Genomic DNA, 18,110 nt, shown 5'->3' with positions numbered 1-18,110 from the left:
GCGTGTGTGTGTGCGTGTGTGTGTGTGCGTGTGCTTGCGCTTGCGTGTGCTTGCGTGTGTGTGTGTGGTGTGGGGTTTGTCTGTGTGTGCGTGTGTGTGCATGCGTGCATGTGCGTGTGTGTGTATGGCCTGTGGTATGTGTGTGTTGCGGTGGTCCTGGACTTTCCAGCCCTTCTGCCTGCCTTACGGCCGGCCCCTATGTGTCCCCGGGGAGACCCCTGTGTTCATGGGAAAATCACCGCTCCATTTCAGAGTGCATTCCCAGGGTCTGGCACGGTCCGGTCCGGTGACTCAGTCAGTGTGGTAACAGCAACACTCACAGTAACAACGTCCCATGTAACAGCCTAGGGAAACACAGGGGCAAACTGGGGGAGAGAGCCTCTCCTTGCCTCTGAACCAGGAATCCTCTTGGCTGCTAATGACTGATAGAAACTCTACTATGATTCATGATGTCATTGCCTTATACTTGAAAAGTGACCCACACTGATCAAATTCGGAAAAAAAAACAGACAGACAAAAAAAACCCTCTAAAAGTACACCACTGTGTCTGTGTCTGCATGACATCCATTCAGGGAATGCTAAACATTTGTGGCCCAAAGTTTCACCAAAGTTGTGATAGGTCATAGGTCACAGGTCAGGTTGTTGTATGACCCTCGAAGGCGTGAAACGTCCCTAAGTCTTTCTGCTCTTGTGTTCACCCAGGGATAAGGACTACCATTTAAGAACGTACAAATCGGTGGTGATGGCCAACAAGTTGATAGACTGGCTCATTGCACAGGTAAGACTCTCACCCACCTCTCTGCTCCTTCACATGTTATTGTATATTAGCCATGTACAGCGTATGCATATTGGAAACACATTTCCAAGATGAAAGGATGAAAGGAGGAGAGGAAGAGGAAAGTGGCTGTTGTCATAACAGGCCGGTCACTTCAAATATGCGGCGGGAGGAAAGAGACTGAGACAACAAACCGCAGCCCAACCGAGACCTCAGCTCAGAGAGAGAGAGGGGGGGGGAGGGGGGGGGGGGGAAACAGAAACAACGCATTGATTAGACGGAAGATCTTTATTGCTCCTGACACGAGGCTTTGAGGTCTACAGATTGAGAGTCCCCGTCCAGGATATGCAACGGAAAAATGAAACGTCGTGTTTTACAATGGAATCAATTCCAGACTTGGTGTTTGTGTGTGTGTGTGTGTGTGTGTGTGTGTGTGTGTGTGTGTGTGTGTGAGGGAGAGAGTGACCGTGACCGGGGTCAGAGGAATGGCTTTCTCCTCCTCAGTGTGACTTCAAGAGTTGTCACACTGGGATGTCTAGACGTCAGCGGTGTTTTATGTGTTTGTGAATGAGCTTGGTGTGGTTCGGTCTGATGTCTGTCTGTCTGTGGGCCTTTTGGACGCAGCAACAAAGGGAGGGTGTGAGTGTGACATTTTGGCCGTTCTCTAAACACACACAATGTGCTTTGTTCTCCTCTCTCCACTCTCTCCATTCTCTCCCCCTCACTTCTGTCTCTCTTTTTCCTGTCTCTCAACTCTGTCTCCCCTCTCTCTCTCTCTCTCTCTCTCTCTTTTCTTCTGTAGGGGGACTGCAGGACGAGAGAAGAAGCATTAATCTTGGGGGTGGAGCTGTGTGACAATGGCTTCATGCATCACGGTACGACACAGTCCACCATTGAAGTCCTTGACTATCAAACCTCTGATACCACACACACACACACACACACACACACACACACACACGCCCTGTAGAACATAGACTCTAAACCCTGGCCCTGGTCACCCATCCTCTGAGCGGTACGTCACTAAAGTAGTTCTACATTTTACTGCTTTGACTTGAATCATGAATTGACTTGATTCACAGCACTACGCCGCTGCTAACTGTTCTAATAGGCTTGTAGTTGGTGTTGTATGTCACAGTTTTTCCTGAGTCTTTACAGAAGTACTGGCCAGCGGTGCTGATGAGTGTGTATGTGGTTAAATGCACTGTTGGAGGCTCGTTACACTAACCGGGTACAATCACTTTGGGACCTTTAGAATACAACTGTGTACTTCCTTTTTCACGCAACATTTTCCATTTGGCTGCTAAAATGTTCATAACTGCTATTTTCCGCTTACATTTTGTGTGTGTGTGTGTCTGCGTGTGTGTGATTGTGTGTGTGCGTGTGAGCGAGCGAGCGTGTGTGTGTGTGTGACCAGGAGATCAGGCATGGCTCAGTGTGTGTGCATGGTTTGCTTTAGCTCAGAGAACTTGGTGAACGCACGGATGTTTGTCAGTCCAAGTATAAATGGTCCGTTGTCACGGTTACCAGGGTTGTTGACGGGAGTCAGACTCCTCATAAGAGTGGGCTTCCCCCCCAGTGCCAAGCTCTACATCATACACACACTGACTCACATCTTCATTTCTCTCATTACCCCCATGATGTAACGGCTCCAAACTGCCCACAGTCGGGATTCATGCTGCAAATGACCAGCAAATGCATGGAACATAATGAATCCAGCCATCAAACTTTCATTTCATTTCCACGCCCTCCAGTGTAATTTCACCGTTCGTGCCGATAAGTAATTTGGCCTGTTGTTGATGTGGCCGTTAAAACTATTGGCATCATATCTGATCTCGCCAGAGAGAAAAGCGGGGGAACGTTTTGAGGCAACTGTTTTTCTATTTCTTTTTTGGTGGGGGTATGGGGTGTGGGGGGGGGGGTATTTTGTGTTTCAAAGTTGAGGGTCTGGGTTTAGGTCTTGTGTTGCCATGGAGACCTGTTGAAATCTTGTCCCGGGCTTTTCTGAGGACCCTCTTACCATGCAAACTGAGATCTCCCTTTTTTCTGAATGCTGTGTGTGTGTGTGTGTGTGTGTGTGTGTGTGTGTGTGTGTGTGTCAGAAACAACGGCACCATGCCTCTCTCGCTCTCAGCCCTGTTGACAAGACTCTTTACTGTCCTGACAGTTCAAGTTTGATCTCCAAACTGAATATTCATACATATTATTTTCCAAGCACTTAGTTAGAATTGTACAATAATCCCAGTGTTCAGAAACAATTATTTTATTCCAGAGACAAATGAACACAAAACTATTCCATTAACCTAAGAACAGAGAGGTAGTTATTCAACCACAAGGATAAGACTGCTAAAAAACACTATTTTCTGGGACAGGGGGAGTAATTGTGTTGAATCTTTCATTCTTTCTTTCACTCCTCTTTTCTCTCTCTTTCCCTCCCTCAGTGTTGGAGAAGAGTGAATTCAAGGACGAGCCTTTATTGTTCCGGTTCTTTGCCGATGAGGAGATGGAGGGATCAAACACCAAGCACAAGCCCATGAAGCACGATCTGAAAATAGCAGAGAATGTCATCGCCAAGTCCCTGCTGGTGAGAGACATGGCCCTGTCTAATCACCCACAGCTGAGAGCTTTCACTGTGGGCAAGCCATGTGCTAAGCATCGAGTTAATCTACGGACGTGTTTTGGCACACTGACAGTTTTCACAGTCAAGTCATTGTCATGTCATTATGAATGACTGAAACCAAGTGAGTTTCAGCTTTTGGGAGATTTGTTGTTCAATGGTTTTGATTTGGCGAAAAACTCCATCCCTCCATCTGAAGGAAACTATGAGTCAACAACAATGAACCATAAAAAACTGTTAACAATGAGTTACACCACTGGGTAGGAAGGAGAAGGATTTACTGTTGGAAACCATATTGCTGAGAAACCTTGTTTAACACCTCAGTAAGCATTCTTTTTTCGGAAGAGTGAGCAAACAAATATCATGGCCACGCTATCTGTGTGTCACAGTATCTGTGGGTGCTCTCTGCGAGACTGCCTTGCTCTGCTCATTTTGGTGCCCACTCGTGAGAAATGTGCTGTGTTTACAGATAAGGCCCAGTGATGGAGGGTACGGCTTCACCCTGGAGGAGCGTAACCGTGTCCCCATCATCAAGTTTGTGGAGAAGGGCTCACATGCAGAGGTAAGGTCGCCCCCCCCCCCCCGCGCACCAGCCACCTACATACACTGCGCACACGCGCACACACACACACACACACACACACACACACACCCCCACCCACCTCAATATGACTCAAGCCACTGTAATTGTCAGCAAGCTCACCAGCTGCGTTTTCCTGTTTCTCTACAGTTTCTCTGGGATGTTCTTATCTTATCTGCCTGTCCTGACTGGGCTAACATGAAGTGTAGCTCCGAATTTCTGTTTTGAAGTGGTGAATTGGAAACGCACTGCCATCATTTAGAAGTTGAGCTCTCATTAGCCGGGGCCTTTGCAGTCAGAGTCGGGTTTGATGATCAGTCAGAGTGTAAACCTCACCATGTATCGTCTGCTCTAGGACTGAACTCTCCTCACGGTATTGGACACTGATGTTGATGTTCTTTAGCGGTTTAGAGCGAAAAATAGAACGCGTAAAAACGGTCCCAGCGTTTTTTGAGGTCTCCTTTTGTGTGGAGCATCTTTGATCTAGGAGATGAAAATGCAGCGAATGAGTTTCAAGGGAAACTCGATCAATCTGAGAACTCGGCCCTAATTCTCTCCAGGCCTAAAGTAGAACTTTACGTCAGTGGACAGGGCTGGATGGCATTCTGATTGTGTGTGTGTGTGTGTGTGTCTCCAATATGGCACTACCAAATCTTCAATAAGATCCAGCTGTGCATTTACACAGATATTGGCTGCTGCTCATATCCCAGTGAGAGAGAGAGAGAGAGAGAGAGACAGGGGAAGACTTTAAAGAGTTTAAAGGGAAAGAACAAGTGATGAGGGTAGACATGTCAAAAAATCTAGCACAGAGCTCGCGTTAGAACAAACAACGTCTGTTCCTATGCTTCAGGACGGTCAGGAAATGGTGGAACATGCCTTGTGTCTCCGTAGCGACTGAAGATTTACAGTGAGGGAGAAATGTAGATGGATAACTCCACAGGGAACAGCATACATTAAGACATAGGCATTCGTTTACATTCTCTTGAATATTTATATGAAGGGCTTATGCTATCCTCCAGAATAAACCCAATCAACTAACATAAACACAAATATTTATTGCACAAGCGGTTTGCAGCGTATACATTTGTAATCTGAGAGCTGTGTTTGATATGGCTGAGTGTCTGGGATGAGCTCATTGTGATCCTCCTGTCTGTGTTCTCTTCTGCGTGACAGATGGCAGGCTTGGAGTTGGGGAAGAAGCTGTTTGCCATCAATGGAGACCTGGTGTTCCTCAGGCCCTTCTCTGAGGTGGAGAGCCTCCTCAGGCAGTGCTTCAATAGCAAGGGTCCCCTCAGAGTGCTGGTCAGCACCAAGCCCAGAGAGTGAGTTACACACTGTGTGTGTGTGTGTGTGAGAGAGAGAGAGAGAGAGAGAGAGAGAGAGAGAGAGTCTGGGGGTTGCCTCTTGTGTGCATCTGTGTGTAAGAGATATCAAACTTACACAAGCCACCCCCCCCACCCCCCACCCCCCCCACCCCCCTCCCTCCAGGACAGTGAAGATCCCAGACTCAGCAGATGGCCTGGGGTTCCAGATACGAGGGTTCGGTCCGTCTGTGGTCCATGCTGTTGGCAGAGGTAAGAGTGCCACTCTGGCCCAGCTCGCTGCCCATCTGTGGCCGTGCCACCAGGAAATGGCCTTCTCTCACCCCCTGTTTCCTCTGCTGTGAGTAGGGGCACAGCTGGGAGGCAGCTGCTGGTCTGCAGTTTAAACCCTGGCTAGCCTGTTTGTCTAAGTCTGTAGCTACTGTACTGAGCTTTGCTCTTTCACATCCAGTTGTTTGGAACTTGGTGGTGGGTTCCAGTCCGGCTTTAGTCAAATGTACTAGGAGAAATGTTTGGCTGGATATTTCTACATGATGTGCTCATCTCTCTCTCTCTCTGTGTGTGTGTGTGTGTGTGTGCGCGTGCGCGCGAGTGTGTGTACTGTTCCCTGCTTTTTTCTCTCTACACTTCTCTTTTCTGTGTGTGTTGGGTACTCACCAGACCCCCACCCCCCCCCACCCCCCGTACAGCATCTTAACAGCAGCGCTGTCAGTGCTGGTGGGAGATCGGGGGGGGTGGGGGTGAGGGGTGGGGGGGCAATCGAAAACAAAAAAAAATGTGAAAAACAATTCAACCTTGTCTTGCCATTCTCTAGGGAATTGATTCTTGTTTTTTTTTCTCCTCGAGCCAAAATGTTGTCCAATCTCGAGTGAACTCAGGAGGGCCCTGTAAAAATTGCCGCTGAATGTGTGGAATGCGGGGGGCAGCATGCTGTGTTTTCATGGAGACGTTTTTGTTTTCGCCCTGACAGTGCTTGGAAGTGTTGAGTGTTGTGATTGTCTCTGTCCTGGCCTCTACAGTGTGGAGGAGCTGGAGAGATCAGCTAGGGACACAGAGAGAGAGAGAGAGAGAGAGAGAGAGAGAGAGAGAGAGAGAGAGAGAGAGAGACCAGTCAATGTTAGATAGAAATGCCTTCCAACAAGTTAGAGAGAACTTTTGGCCATACATTTTGAATTTCCAGAGAGAGCCCAAGAGAGGGACCAGGTAGAGTAAGAGAGAGAGGGGGGAGAGAGAGAGAGGGGGGGGGGAGGAGGATGGAGAGAGAGAGGGAGGGGAGGAGGATGGAGAGAGTGAGAGGAATGAGTGTCTATGCTGGGAGATGTATAGGCTGCAGGGGGGGCTGCAGTAAGACCAGCTCATCTCCTCCCCCCCTCTGTGGCTCACAATAGGACATGCCTTATCCTGGCTCTGCCACTGAGGCACACACACACACACACACACACACACACACACACACACACACACATACACACAGTGCTGTCTCTCCCTATATGCAGACTACACACTTCATGTAGAGCCCCCCGAGTTGGGTCTCTAACATTTTGAGCATAGGGTCCTATAATAGCTTGAGCCGGCACTACACACACACACACACACACACACACACACACACACACACACACACACGTGCACACTAGAGCAGGATTAGGACCTGTGTGGCTGGAGCTTTGCCTTAGTGAGGCCTTCATCTCGTACTTCATCATGTCCCATTGCTCTGAACCAGACCAGACTGCAGCAGAGCCTGATTGGAAGATACAGACCTCGTTTCTACTTTATCTGTTACAGACTATGGAGCTGCCCAGCCTTTATCTGTTTATCTGTGTCCGTTCTCCTGGCTAGGGAGACGTCTACCTTTGTGGCGTAGAACTCACTATCCTTGGTAGCTGATATCGCTTGAGACGACACAGTGTCTCCCTGCAGAGCAGAGGAGTGGAAAAACTGCAGACGAAGCACCTCATTCCTAACTTCTGAGCATGACACGCAACACACACATTTGAGAGAGAGAGAGAGAGAGAGAGAGAGAGAGAGAGAGAGAGAGATTAAAATGTGGAGTGTTGTGTATAGGAGGTTATGAAAACAAGCGGGGGAATAATATTTAGTCTCCGACGCACTTCCTCCTGATAGCTGTAAACCTTGAAGTTCCTCCTGCAGTCTGCATCCCATCCATGAGAGGAGAGAGCCCCCCCTCCCCCCCCCCTCCCCCCATCAGACCCCCAGATAAACAACTTACCACTTCACTCTGTTTTCACCTTCCTCCCCAGCAGCTGCCTAGCAATTGGGTTGTTTACGAAAAGTGGAACGACATTTACAGGAATCTACAAGCGAATATGGCAGGTGTTGGGATTTTTTTTCGGACAAATAGAAGGTTGTCGTATCCGGAGGGATCTTTTGATGTCTGACTGGCTGTGTTCAGTGGCATCGGGCCTTGACTTAGCTGGCCCAGAACACACAGAATGATGTTCTATGCTGTTTGAATCAGAACATGAACGTGGGCTCATAGTGGGAACAGGTCTGTCTGCTTTTTGATTGGTCTGTAGGTGGTGGCCATGTTCCAGACGTACATAGGACACACACATTATTTTTCTCTCATTGCTCTCTCTGTCTCGTACTTCCTCTCTTTCTCTCCCTCTCTCTCTATCTGTCTATCCTACTCTCTCTCTATACTACTCTCTCTCTCTCTCTCTCTCTCTCCACACACATAGCCTACTTCACCTCTCCCCTTCCCCCTCTCCCCTGTTGTCCCTACAGGCACGGTGGCGGCCATTGCTGGGCTCCACCCCGGCCAGTGCATCATCAAGGTGAACGGCATCAACGTGAGCAAGGAGAGTCACGCCAGTGTCATCGCCCATGTGACCGCCTGCAGGAAGTACCGACGGCCCACACAGGTAGGAGGGGAGGAGAGGGGAGAGGAGAGGAGGAGAGAGGGGGGGAGGGGAGAGGAGAGGAGGAGAGAGGAGAGGTGTGTCAAGTCAAGAAAAAGAAGGAGGAGAGGTGTGTCAAGTCAAGAAGAAGAAGAGAGGAGGAATAACTGTAATGAGGAGAGTGGAGGAGAGTGCTGGAGCGTGAGAACCCCAGCTGTGGGGCCTCCTTCTCCACATGCTCTCCTCTGGAGAGAGAGAGAGAGAGAGAGACTGGGTCATTACACAGGAATAATAATAGTCTTGGCTCCTGCAGCACTGACCCCTGGCTCCACTGTGTGGTTGGGGCTGCTCTGGGAGACTGGCTGTGGTGAGGTGGGGAGGTTGGGAGAGAGGCAGGGGTGGCTGAGGCTGGGGCTGGAGAGGAGAGAGGAGAGAGGTGGAGGGGAGAGAAGAGAGAGGTGGAGGGGAGAAAAGGGAGATGTGGAGGGGAGAGGTGGAGGGGAGAAAAGGGAGAGGTGGAGGGGAGGGGAGAGAGGTGGAGGGGAGAGGAGAGAGAGGGGGAGGGGAGAGGAGAAGAGAGGTGGAGGGGAGGGGAGAGAAGAGAGAGGTGGAGGGGAGAGAAGGGGGAGGGGAGGGGAGAGAAGAGAGAGGTGGAGGGGAGAGAAAGGAGAGGGGGAGGGGAGAGGAGAGAGGTGGAGGGGAGGGGAGAGAGGTGGAGGGGAGAGGAGAGAGAGGGGGAGGGGAGAGGAGAAGAGAGGTGGAGGGGAGGGGAGAGAAGAGAGAGGTGGAGGGGAGAGAAGGGAGAGGGGGAGGGGAGGGGAGGGGAGAGAAGAGAGAGGTGGAGGGGAGAGAAAGGAGAGGGGGAGGGGAGAGGAGAAGAGAGGTGGAGGGGAGAGAAGGGAGGGGAGAGAAGGGAGAGGTGGAGGGGAGAGAAGGGAGGGGAGAGAAGGGAGAGGTGGAGGGGAGAGAAGGGAGAGGTGGAGGGGAGAGAGGAGAGAGGTGGAGGGGAGAAGAGAGGAGAGGTGGAAAGGGGAGATGTGGTGGGGAGAGGAGAGAAGAGAGGTTGAGAGGTGGAGGGATAAGAGGTTTTTTTGACAGGGTGGTGGTGTGGGAGAGAGGGAGATATGGGGGAGTAGAACTAGGAGAGGGGGAAGAAGGGGGGAAGAGATCCAGTTCAGGCCTCCTTTGGGGAGATAGATCTGGCTAGGGAGAGAGGGAGAGAGAGAGGCCAGGACAAGGGGGAGAGAGGGGGAGTGGAGGAGGAGAGAGCAGGGCCACAGTGGGGTTGGAGGTTTAATGAAGCGATGCCTGGTTCCAGCTCTACAGGGGCTCTGGTTTACATCAGCCATGGGCATGGGGAAACGCCCTAGTGGAGGGGTGAGGGAGAGTGTGTGTGTGTGTGTGTGTGTGCGTGTGTGTGTGTGTGTTTGGCAGGCCACAGTGCAGTAGGCGAGCACAGCATGATGCCCTGGCAGGATGCCCTCTGTGGGTTGGGGTGTGGAGGACAGTGGAAAGCACTCACACACACATACACACACACACATGACCTGTTTCTGTCACACACACACACACACACACACACACACACACACACACACACACCGCCTTTTTCTGTGGCATGGGAGAGTGGGTTGATGAAATTGGCATGGGTTGTGTTTGTGGTCTCTGTAAGGACCATGTTACCATGTGTTTGTGGAGGCTTGTCACTGTGCTTTACCAAGGCCAACATTGACACACCACACCCACCGGGAATTCCATACACAACATTAACCCAACCTTTAATCTCATACACACGGGGCTAACAAATTGGTAAACTGTTTCCTTGATAGGCAACGGATTGTCAGACTGTTTACAATGACAGTTTTCTCAAACCCATTGTTAAAATCAACCAATGAACAAAAAACAATCACTCTGAGTTGTGAGGTAATTTTTTGCGATGCTCAGCACTATATATAGGTATGTATGTGTATATGTATGTGTGTGTGTATATATATATATATATATATATATATATATATATATATATATATATATATACACACACAGTACCAGTCAAAAGTTTGGACACACCTTCTCCTTCAATGGTTTTTCTTTATTTTTTTATTATTTTCTACATTGTAGATTAATATTGAAGACAAAACTATGAAGGAACACATATGGAACATATATATATATATATATATATATATATATATATATATATATATATATATATATAGGTCCCATAGACTACAGAGGTCTTTTTTAGTCAATCAAGGACTGTCTGTCAGTCGCCAGCGTTTCCCATTAAGAATGACTAGGAGGGAGGTAGTGAACATGACAGAATCCAGCGTAGTCCAACAGGTGTGGTGGTTGTCGTCCCTCATGCAGCAGGACTCGATAAAGTGGGTTTACAACAACAGTGAGAGTGCTCAGGAGGACCACCAGAAGGCCCACCAGAAACCCAGCGCAGAGGAGAACGGGGACGGCTTCGAGTGTAAAGTGGAAGGTAACACATGCACACGCACACACACACGCACATACACACGCACATACGCACACGCACACGCACACATACACACACACACATCCACACACACGCACACGCATACGCACACGCATACGCACACACACACACACACACACACACACACACGTACACACACACACACACACACACACACACACACACACACACACACACGCTCAGTGATGGTGAATGTAACCCAGGTCCAGAGTACAGAGTCTCCTGTCAGAGCACTTTTCAGTCACTTCAGACTTCGCTCCAACAACCTCATCTGGAGTTTGTTAGCATGAGATCCATTTCACCTCCTCTGGCTCATCGAGTGTTAATTCACCCCGACGATTTACAGACCCCGAAGAAGGAATCAAACTGGAACCTTATCCCCCCTCTCCTTCCATCACAAACAGCTCCGGAGCAGGAGATTTATGGCCATATGAAGTCATCACATTAGTACAGCGGTGGTAAACTTAATGTTCCTGGAATTGGCCATCATTTTTGCGGCGGGAAAGGGCAGAAAAGCTGTAAGGAAAGGATCTGCCTCTAAATGACCCTCAGATAATGTATGGTTTGACAGTCTCAGTCTGGGACGACCCTGCTGATTGTGTAAGGACTTGAGAAGGCTTACGTTTCACCTAGAGGGTGTGCTGTGGAGATAAGACTCCCTCTCTCTGTTGATTAAGAAGCTTAATGAGCATCATTACGTGTGATCCAACATGTTCATGACACTGCTGCCGTCAGCTTTACACACGGCTCTCACCACTACATACCCAGACATAGAGTCCACGATTACCTGTACTAAATATAAGGTATTTCTCTCCCAACTTCCCATTCACCCCCATGGGCCCGGCCACGTCCATGCAGACAGACCCCCAGGGAATGGTACTTCCACTAGATGGTCTGTCCATCCACCCGCCGCCCTCGCCGGCCTGCGTTGTACTGACCACATACACCACGGGCGAATGGAGTGGTGGAGAGGACAGTGTGTGTGTGTGTGTGTGTGTGTGTGTGTCTGTGTCTGTGTACGCGTACGTGTGTCCGTGTGTACATGTGCACGTCCCTGACTCATCCCTGTCCTGTATGTACGCCTCGGTTCCACAGAGGTGATGGACAAGTTCAACACCATCGCCATCATCGACGGGAAGAAGGACCATGTCAGTCTGACGGTGGATAACGTCCAGCTGGAGTACGGGGTGGTGTACGATTACGACAGCACAGCCGGCACCAAGTGTCACGTGTTGGAGAAGATGGTGGAGCCCAAGGGATTCTTCAGCCTCACTGCCAAGGTACTGCAGGCCAGGGGGCGCTGGTGGCGACAACCAGCAGGTCATACACTATGGGTGGTGGTACTCTGTGGTAGTGGTCACAGAGCCAGATCCTGGAGAGCTACATGGTGTACAGGCTTTACTCTATGGAACCAGCACCAACACATCTGATCCAACACATCTGAATGTGTGTGGTGTGTGTGTGTGTTTGTGTGTGCATGTGTGCGTGTGTGCATGTGCATATGTGTATAGTGTGTGTGTGTGTGTGTGTGTGTGTGCCTCAGGTAAGTGTTGGCCTTGAACTTTCAGTCTAAAACAAACTTTTTGCTATCCCTTTAACATATCACACAGGAGACAGAGGCCTTGTTGGTTTTAGGAGGAGGCTGGAGGATGGAATAGAAGAGAGGAGAGTCGGTAGAAAAAAGGAAAGAGGAGAGAATAGAATTCAATTACGTCCCAGGTGATGAATGGCGGTGTTGTGTTTTAGCCCCCTCAGACTCCTGGCTCTGTTTATGAGGGAGAACATTATGAAGACATAAACAAGCAGCTAGTGGTTCTCTCTCTCTCTCTCTCTGAGGGCGACAGGCAGAGCAACCCAAGAAAACAAATGAGTCGTTGTGTGAAATGTAATACTGCTTTGCTTTTCATTTCATATTGTGAGCCGTACTCCCACTTATCAAAGGAACCCGCTTTGCAATGCGGCACCTGTTCGATCAATGTCTGGGTCTTTTCTGAGGCAGCGTGATGGACAGGGCCTACGTTAATTAAAGGCCACGTGTTTTGTTTTTTTCGACCTCAGCACATCTTGCGTCAGTACGAGGTGTTCACGACGTGTGAAGTAGGCGACATGTGACTCCCAAAGCAAGTCCGCCCCTCTAGACACACTGTACAGTGTACACTGGTTGCACACCTTAAAGGCACACTTCACAGTTTTTCACCGACCTCAAAAATCGTCCAAATCACCTGTGCGACCTGGCGTGTGAAAACAGCTTCCAAATGTGTTCTGTCGATCGAAAGCTACAGTAGGTATCGCTAGTTTGAGGATTGTACCCTGAGTGATGTATATGGGGGTCTTCACAGGGTTTCGTAAACTACAGTACAAGGAGCTTCACACAAACTACAGTCCAAGGAGGAGTGAGCTTACCGTTCCAGAATAAGCTACTGCCTGGTTTGTTTACATCCAAGCACCACGCTAGCGCATGCATCCATCACTGGTGTTTACTAACATGTATATAGACACACCTCCGTGGCTGGCTGGGGGGCGCAAAGCACTATGGTCATTGTAGGATTTCATCTTTCTGACGTATTACTTCCCGGTCCAGTAAAAGGCTATTTTCTTGCTAATTTGCACACCTTTTTTTTTTATTTCCTGGCTATTAAGACAACGAAGACCACTTATAACTTGCTGTTGTGAATTGCGCCAGACGACAGGGAGAGACACACACCTCTCTCTCTGCCTTGGCTAACTCAGCTATCCTGCTGTGTTGATGGGTTTTGATGCTATCAGATATTGATTGATACTCTCACAGTGTTAGCTCCTGTGGCTACGCCCTGTTGGATATTTAATGTGTGTTTGTCTGTAATGTTGTTTTCAGATTGATTGATTTGGTGTCTCCTTCACTTACACACACACTGTACTGTAGACGCACGCACAGGCTCACACACACGCACAGGCTCACATGCACAGGGTCACACACACACACACACAGGCTCACACACACACACACAGGCTCACACACACACACACACACACACACACACACACACACACACACACACACACACACACACACACACACAACACTCACACACACACACAGGCTCACACACACACACACACACACACACACACACACACACACACACACACACAGGCTCACACACAAACAGGCTCACACACACACACACACACACACACACACACACACACACACACACACACAGGCTCACACACACGTGCACATGCACACACACACACACACACACACACACACACATACACATTGTTCATCCAGCTCACTGCCAAATGTGAGAGAGGACTCCCTTGTTTACAATGAAGATGCACCGAGTCATGTCGATCATCAGCTACATTAACTGTTCCCACATTGCCTTGAAACATCCTTCAGGATTAATTCCAGAGGATTACAGATGTATGCATGTCTTAAAACACACTGTGGATTTACAACTGAAGGCTGACTTACTGGAGACACTGTGGATTAAGTCCAAATTTATGCCATGTATCGGATATGAAAAGTCCTCTTCTGTCACGTAGTTTCTCATCCCACCAAAGTGAAAGTAATTTCAGTATTGTTACAAACATCTGGCCCAGAAGCCCCAGCTTTCCTCTGAGGGAGCCGTGTGATGTTGAATTTTAATATCGCAAACGCCGTTGGGCGCATTATTTTCCCTCCGCCTCCGTCTCACCCTGCTGTTAAATTTCCTCCCTCTTCTTTTTCCTCTCCTCCGGTGGGCATCCTGTCAAAAACCATCCCAAAGTGCATTTTCTCTCCCCCTCCCTCCCTCCCTCCCTCCTCACACCCCCCGCTTTGGACTCTCTGCTCTGTATATGTTTGAATGGACTCTAATCACAGTTTTAACTCACCATTGTCTTCTGTATGTGGAAGAAACAAAGGCCAAGTGTTTCAGGGGGGGAAGATGCTGTTTCAAACTGTTTTTTAACGTGAGAGAGGGCTCGGCCTAGCTTCCTCACATCAGTTCCACTCACTATATCTCGGTTTCATTTACCTTGGAAGATGAAGTGTTGCAGAAATGAGAGAGGGAACACAGTCCGTGAGGTGAACATTTTTATTGGATTGTCTGTGTAAATATTGGAATAGTCCACAAAGTAGAAGACTCTACAGTGTGTTACTGGTCAGGGTACAAAGGGAAGGTCACAGTACGGAGCGGTCAATGCTCACCGTGTCTCTCTCTCCCTCTCAGATCCTGGAGGCGTTGGCGCGGAATGATGACACGCTGGTGCAGATGTGCAGCAGGCTGAGCTCCAGCTGTGATGTCATCCCTGAGGACCTGCAGGCCCGCTTCAGCGCCATGTGTGGCGAGAGGGTGGAGCACATCAACAGACGCATCACCAACTACAGAAAGGTATACAGCACTTCACTGTGGGCCTACAGTACATTGTGGGCAGCTCTAACACAGGCGGCCATTAAATATTTACAGTACGGTACGTAACCCCGGTTCTCTGAAGGAGATGAGGGAGATATCTCATGATGGGGATGTGCACTGTTCAGCGAATAGGGTAAACTAGAGTGCATATCTCCATCGTGAGGTGTCAAACCGAGTTGACCGAAAGAGAACCGTCAATGTTCATGCAGTGGTTGAATTTGAATCAACCTCCTAAGCCCTAAAACCACACATACTGGAAAAAAAAGAAGAGAGGGAAAATTAAGGATGACTATTAAAGATCTGTTTGCTTAGATGGACATTTATTTACTAGCAACACTGAAATAAACCTGTCAGGGTGCATCAAACTGGTGACATGTTGTAAACAAGATGCAGACTTACATCAACAACGAGGGAGACGGCACTGTGCAAATATGTAATCACCAGAGAGATACTGGAAATGTTTAGGCAAGCAGGCACTCTTTTTATACTGTCTGTCTCTCTGCGTGATGGCCTACATGTATGTGTGGTGTGTATCCGTGTGTCTCTGGGTGTGTGTGTGTGTCTCTGGGTGTGTGTGTGTGTGTTTCTGCGTGCGAGTGTGTGCAAGTGTGTGGGTGTACGTGTGTTCGTGCGTGCGTGCGAGTGTGTATGTGTGTGCGCGTGTGTGCGTGCGTGCGTGCGCATGTGCTTGTGTGTGTGTGCGTGAGAGAGAGAGATGTGACTCAACATTCATTGGAATGGGCCTTGGATTAATTACCGGTTACTTGCCTGGTTATAAATAGCCATGAACACTCAGGGCCGGTTGCGTAATTTCCCCCCTGCAACTGTAGCATTCCTGTGGAGGCCCCGAGGCCCGGACACTGAGGGCCCCCATCCCCAGCCCAGTCCACTACACCACACCAGGGACAGGCAGGGGATATGGGAAGACCCTAGGTCCCCAGAGAGGGTCAGCAGAAGGTTTGGTCCATCTGGACCCTATTTACTGGCTTATTCAGTATGAGCCAGCCTGCAGCCATTTTGGACCACTTTTTTCAACAGTCATTTAGTTGCAATAAACACTGGCTTGCTGTGTCATGACAGTGTAAGAAGGCACCAACTGTCCTGATTGTTATGATATGTATTCTGTTATACGTTTACTGAGCACTTTGTTAGGAACACTATACTAATACTGGGTAGGACCTCCCTTTGCTCTCAAAACAGTTGACCGTAGGCATGGACGTTGTGTAGAGTCTTATCGTGGAGGGTCCAAATGAAGTGTGACCCAATGTTCCTAGAATGAGAGGATGCTGTGCCTGCAGTCCAGGGTTGGGTGGACTTCAGATTTATGTTCCTGTTTGGTGTGGTGTTGTGTAGCCTGCACAGTCCAGCCCAGGGGATATTTGTCTTCATATAAACAATGTAGAAGCATATTGCCTGGGTATCTGAAACTAAATCACAGAGAGTGTGGATATGATTAGTTTTTTCCAATGGAACCAGGCAAACATTCAGTATGATTGATGTCTCTTTCGTTGTTGTCTGTTTATCAGTTATGTATATATGTCCTGTATAACTACGAAAAGCCTTGCTGAAACAAATTCAGAATATTGTAAATAAGATCAAAGGAACTACTGTTAATTGAGAGAGCAATAACACTTGCCTGAGGCCATACATCTAATCAGTACAGTAAAGCATATCGACATAACCCTTTTAAAGGGGCAATCTGGGATTCAGGCAACAACAAAGTGGTTTCCCTGCCACTTTTTGGTAAACCTCTGAGTGATGGGGCTGGAGAAATGTAACCACTATCAAATTCATAGACAAAGCTATGGATGCAAGGACTGGCCATCCATGAGATGAAAATTATAGTTTTAACTATGTTTTGAAGCTATACAGTCCAGTGTCTGTTGAGTTATACTGTTCAAGACTCAATGGCTACTGTATAAATAATTCATTAAAAAGTCCCATCCCAAAAATGTACCCATCCCAGATTGCCCCTTTAAAGATGATGCACGGTCGGTTTCAGTTAAGACGGAGGATTGATAGCTAGTACCAGGGTTACACAGGCTGTGTTGATGAATAGGCATGTTTAGGTTTGGATTTCCTTACACTTATAAATAGACCTCATCAACATGTTCATGGCTCTTTAGAGAACGCCAGCCATGTGCTTTACATATGGGAGTTTAGTTCTCTATTCACATGCTACAGGACATAGTAGCCACATGTCCTCTACATGTGAATGGACTCGCTAGCGTGCTAACGCTACCTCCCACCCATCTCTAGTTAACACCTCAGTTCTCGCAGGTGCTGAAGACAGTTCTGATGGGGTTAGACAGCTGAACTAAGGTCATGAGGCATTTATGAGTTACACTCTTCAATAATCAATGGCTATATACTGTATAATTCATTAAAACTTAAAAAAAATGCATGTACCAATCCCAGATTGCCCCTTTAAAGATAATGCACGGCTGGTTATCTTAAGGTTTCGGTTAAGATGGCGGATTGAGAGCTAGTACCAGGGTTATAAATGGCTCTGTTGATGAATAGGCATGTTTAGGTTTGGAGTTCCTCACACTTGTAAATTCTCATAAACATGTTCTGGTCCCTGTGTCGACTCTTGAATCTATATTCAATATTTAAACCATTACTCAAAGGAGGGGAGTGGAAACTGTCAAACCTGTTTACTGGCCAGTCGGTGGATATGGAAACATGGAGGACAATGGAAAACACCAGCAATGTGCTTCACATATGGGATTTCAGTGCTTTGTTACCATGCTACAGTACACATTAGCCACAAGTCCTCTACATGTGAATGGACATGCTAACATGCTAACACTAACTCCCACCCATCTCCCACATTATCTCCTCAGTTCTCGCGGGTGCTGAAGAACAGGGCCTGGCCCACGTTCAAGCAGGCCAAGACCAAGGTGTCTCCCTTACACAGCAGTGACTTCTGCCCCACCAACTGTCACATCAACGTGATGGAGGTGTCCTACCCCAAGACCACCACGTCTCTAGGCAGTGCCTTCGGAGTGCAGCTGGACAACAGGAAGAACTCCACCCTGGAGAGGGGAGGACGCCCCACTGAACA

The 18,110-nt window shown here is 48.5% G+C and overlaps 1 protein-coding gene across 2 annotated transcripts in view; it reads left to right on the top strand.

The window, feature by feature from the left end:
• The window catches only part of prex2 (phosphatidylinositol-3,4,5-trisphosphate-dependent Rac exchange factor 2), a gene marked incomplete at its 5' end in the record, with an annotated part of 104,656 nt that overhangs the window by 44,464 nt on the left and 42,082 nt on the right, over positions 1–18,110 (top strand). For both annotated transcript variants that reach the window (XM_083667064.1, XM_083667063.1), the window contains 11 exons: positions 703–778; positions 1,578–1,650; positions 3,217–3,359; positions 3,862–3,954; positions 5,146–5,294; positions 5,461–5,546; positions 8,043–8,179; positions 10,526–10,643; positions 11,757–11,941; positions 14,861–15,022; positions 17,890–18,110. The exon at positions 17,890–18,110 is cut by the window's right edge and continues 2 nt beyond it. In XM_083667064.1, the coding sequence (XP_083523190.1) occupies positions 703–778; positions 1,578–1,650; positions 3,217–3,359; positions 3,862–3,954; positions 5,146–5,294; positions 5,461–5,546; positions 8,043–8,179; positions 10,526–10,643; positions 11,757–11,941; positions 14,861–15,022; positions 17,890–18,110 (1,443 nt within the window). The remainder of the gene's footprint in view (positions 1–702; positions 779–1,577; positions 1,651–3,216; positions 3,360–3,861; positions 3,955–5,145; positions 5,295–5,460; positions 5,547–8,042; positions 8,180–10,525; positions 10,644–11,756; positions 11,942–14,860; positions 15,023–17,889) is intronic.

This window comes from Argentina silus, assembly GCF_951799395.1.
Source record: "Argentina silus genome assembly, chromosome: 1".
NCBI classification, from domain to species: Eukaryota; Metazoa; Chordata; class Actinopteri; order Argentiniformes; family Argentinidae; genus Argentina; species Argentina silus.
The sequence above is the reverse complement of the archived record's forward strand: the minus strand, read 5'-3'. Positions and strand labels throughout refer to the sequence as shown.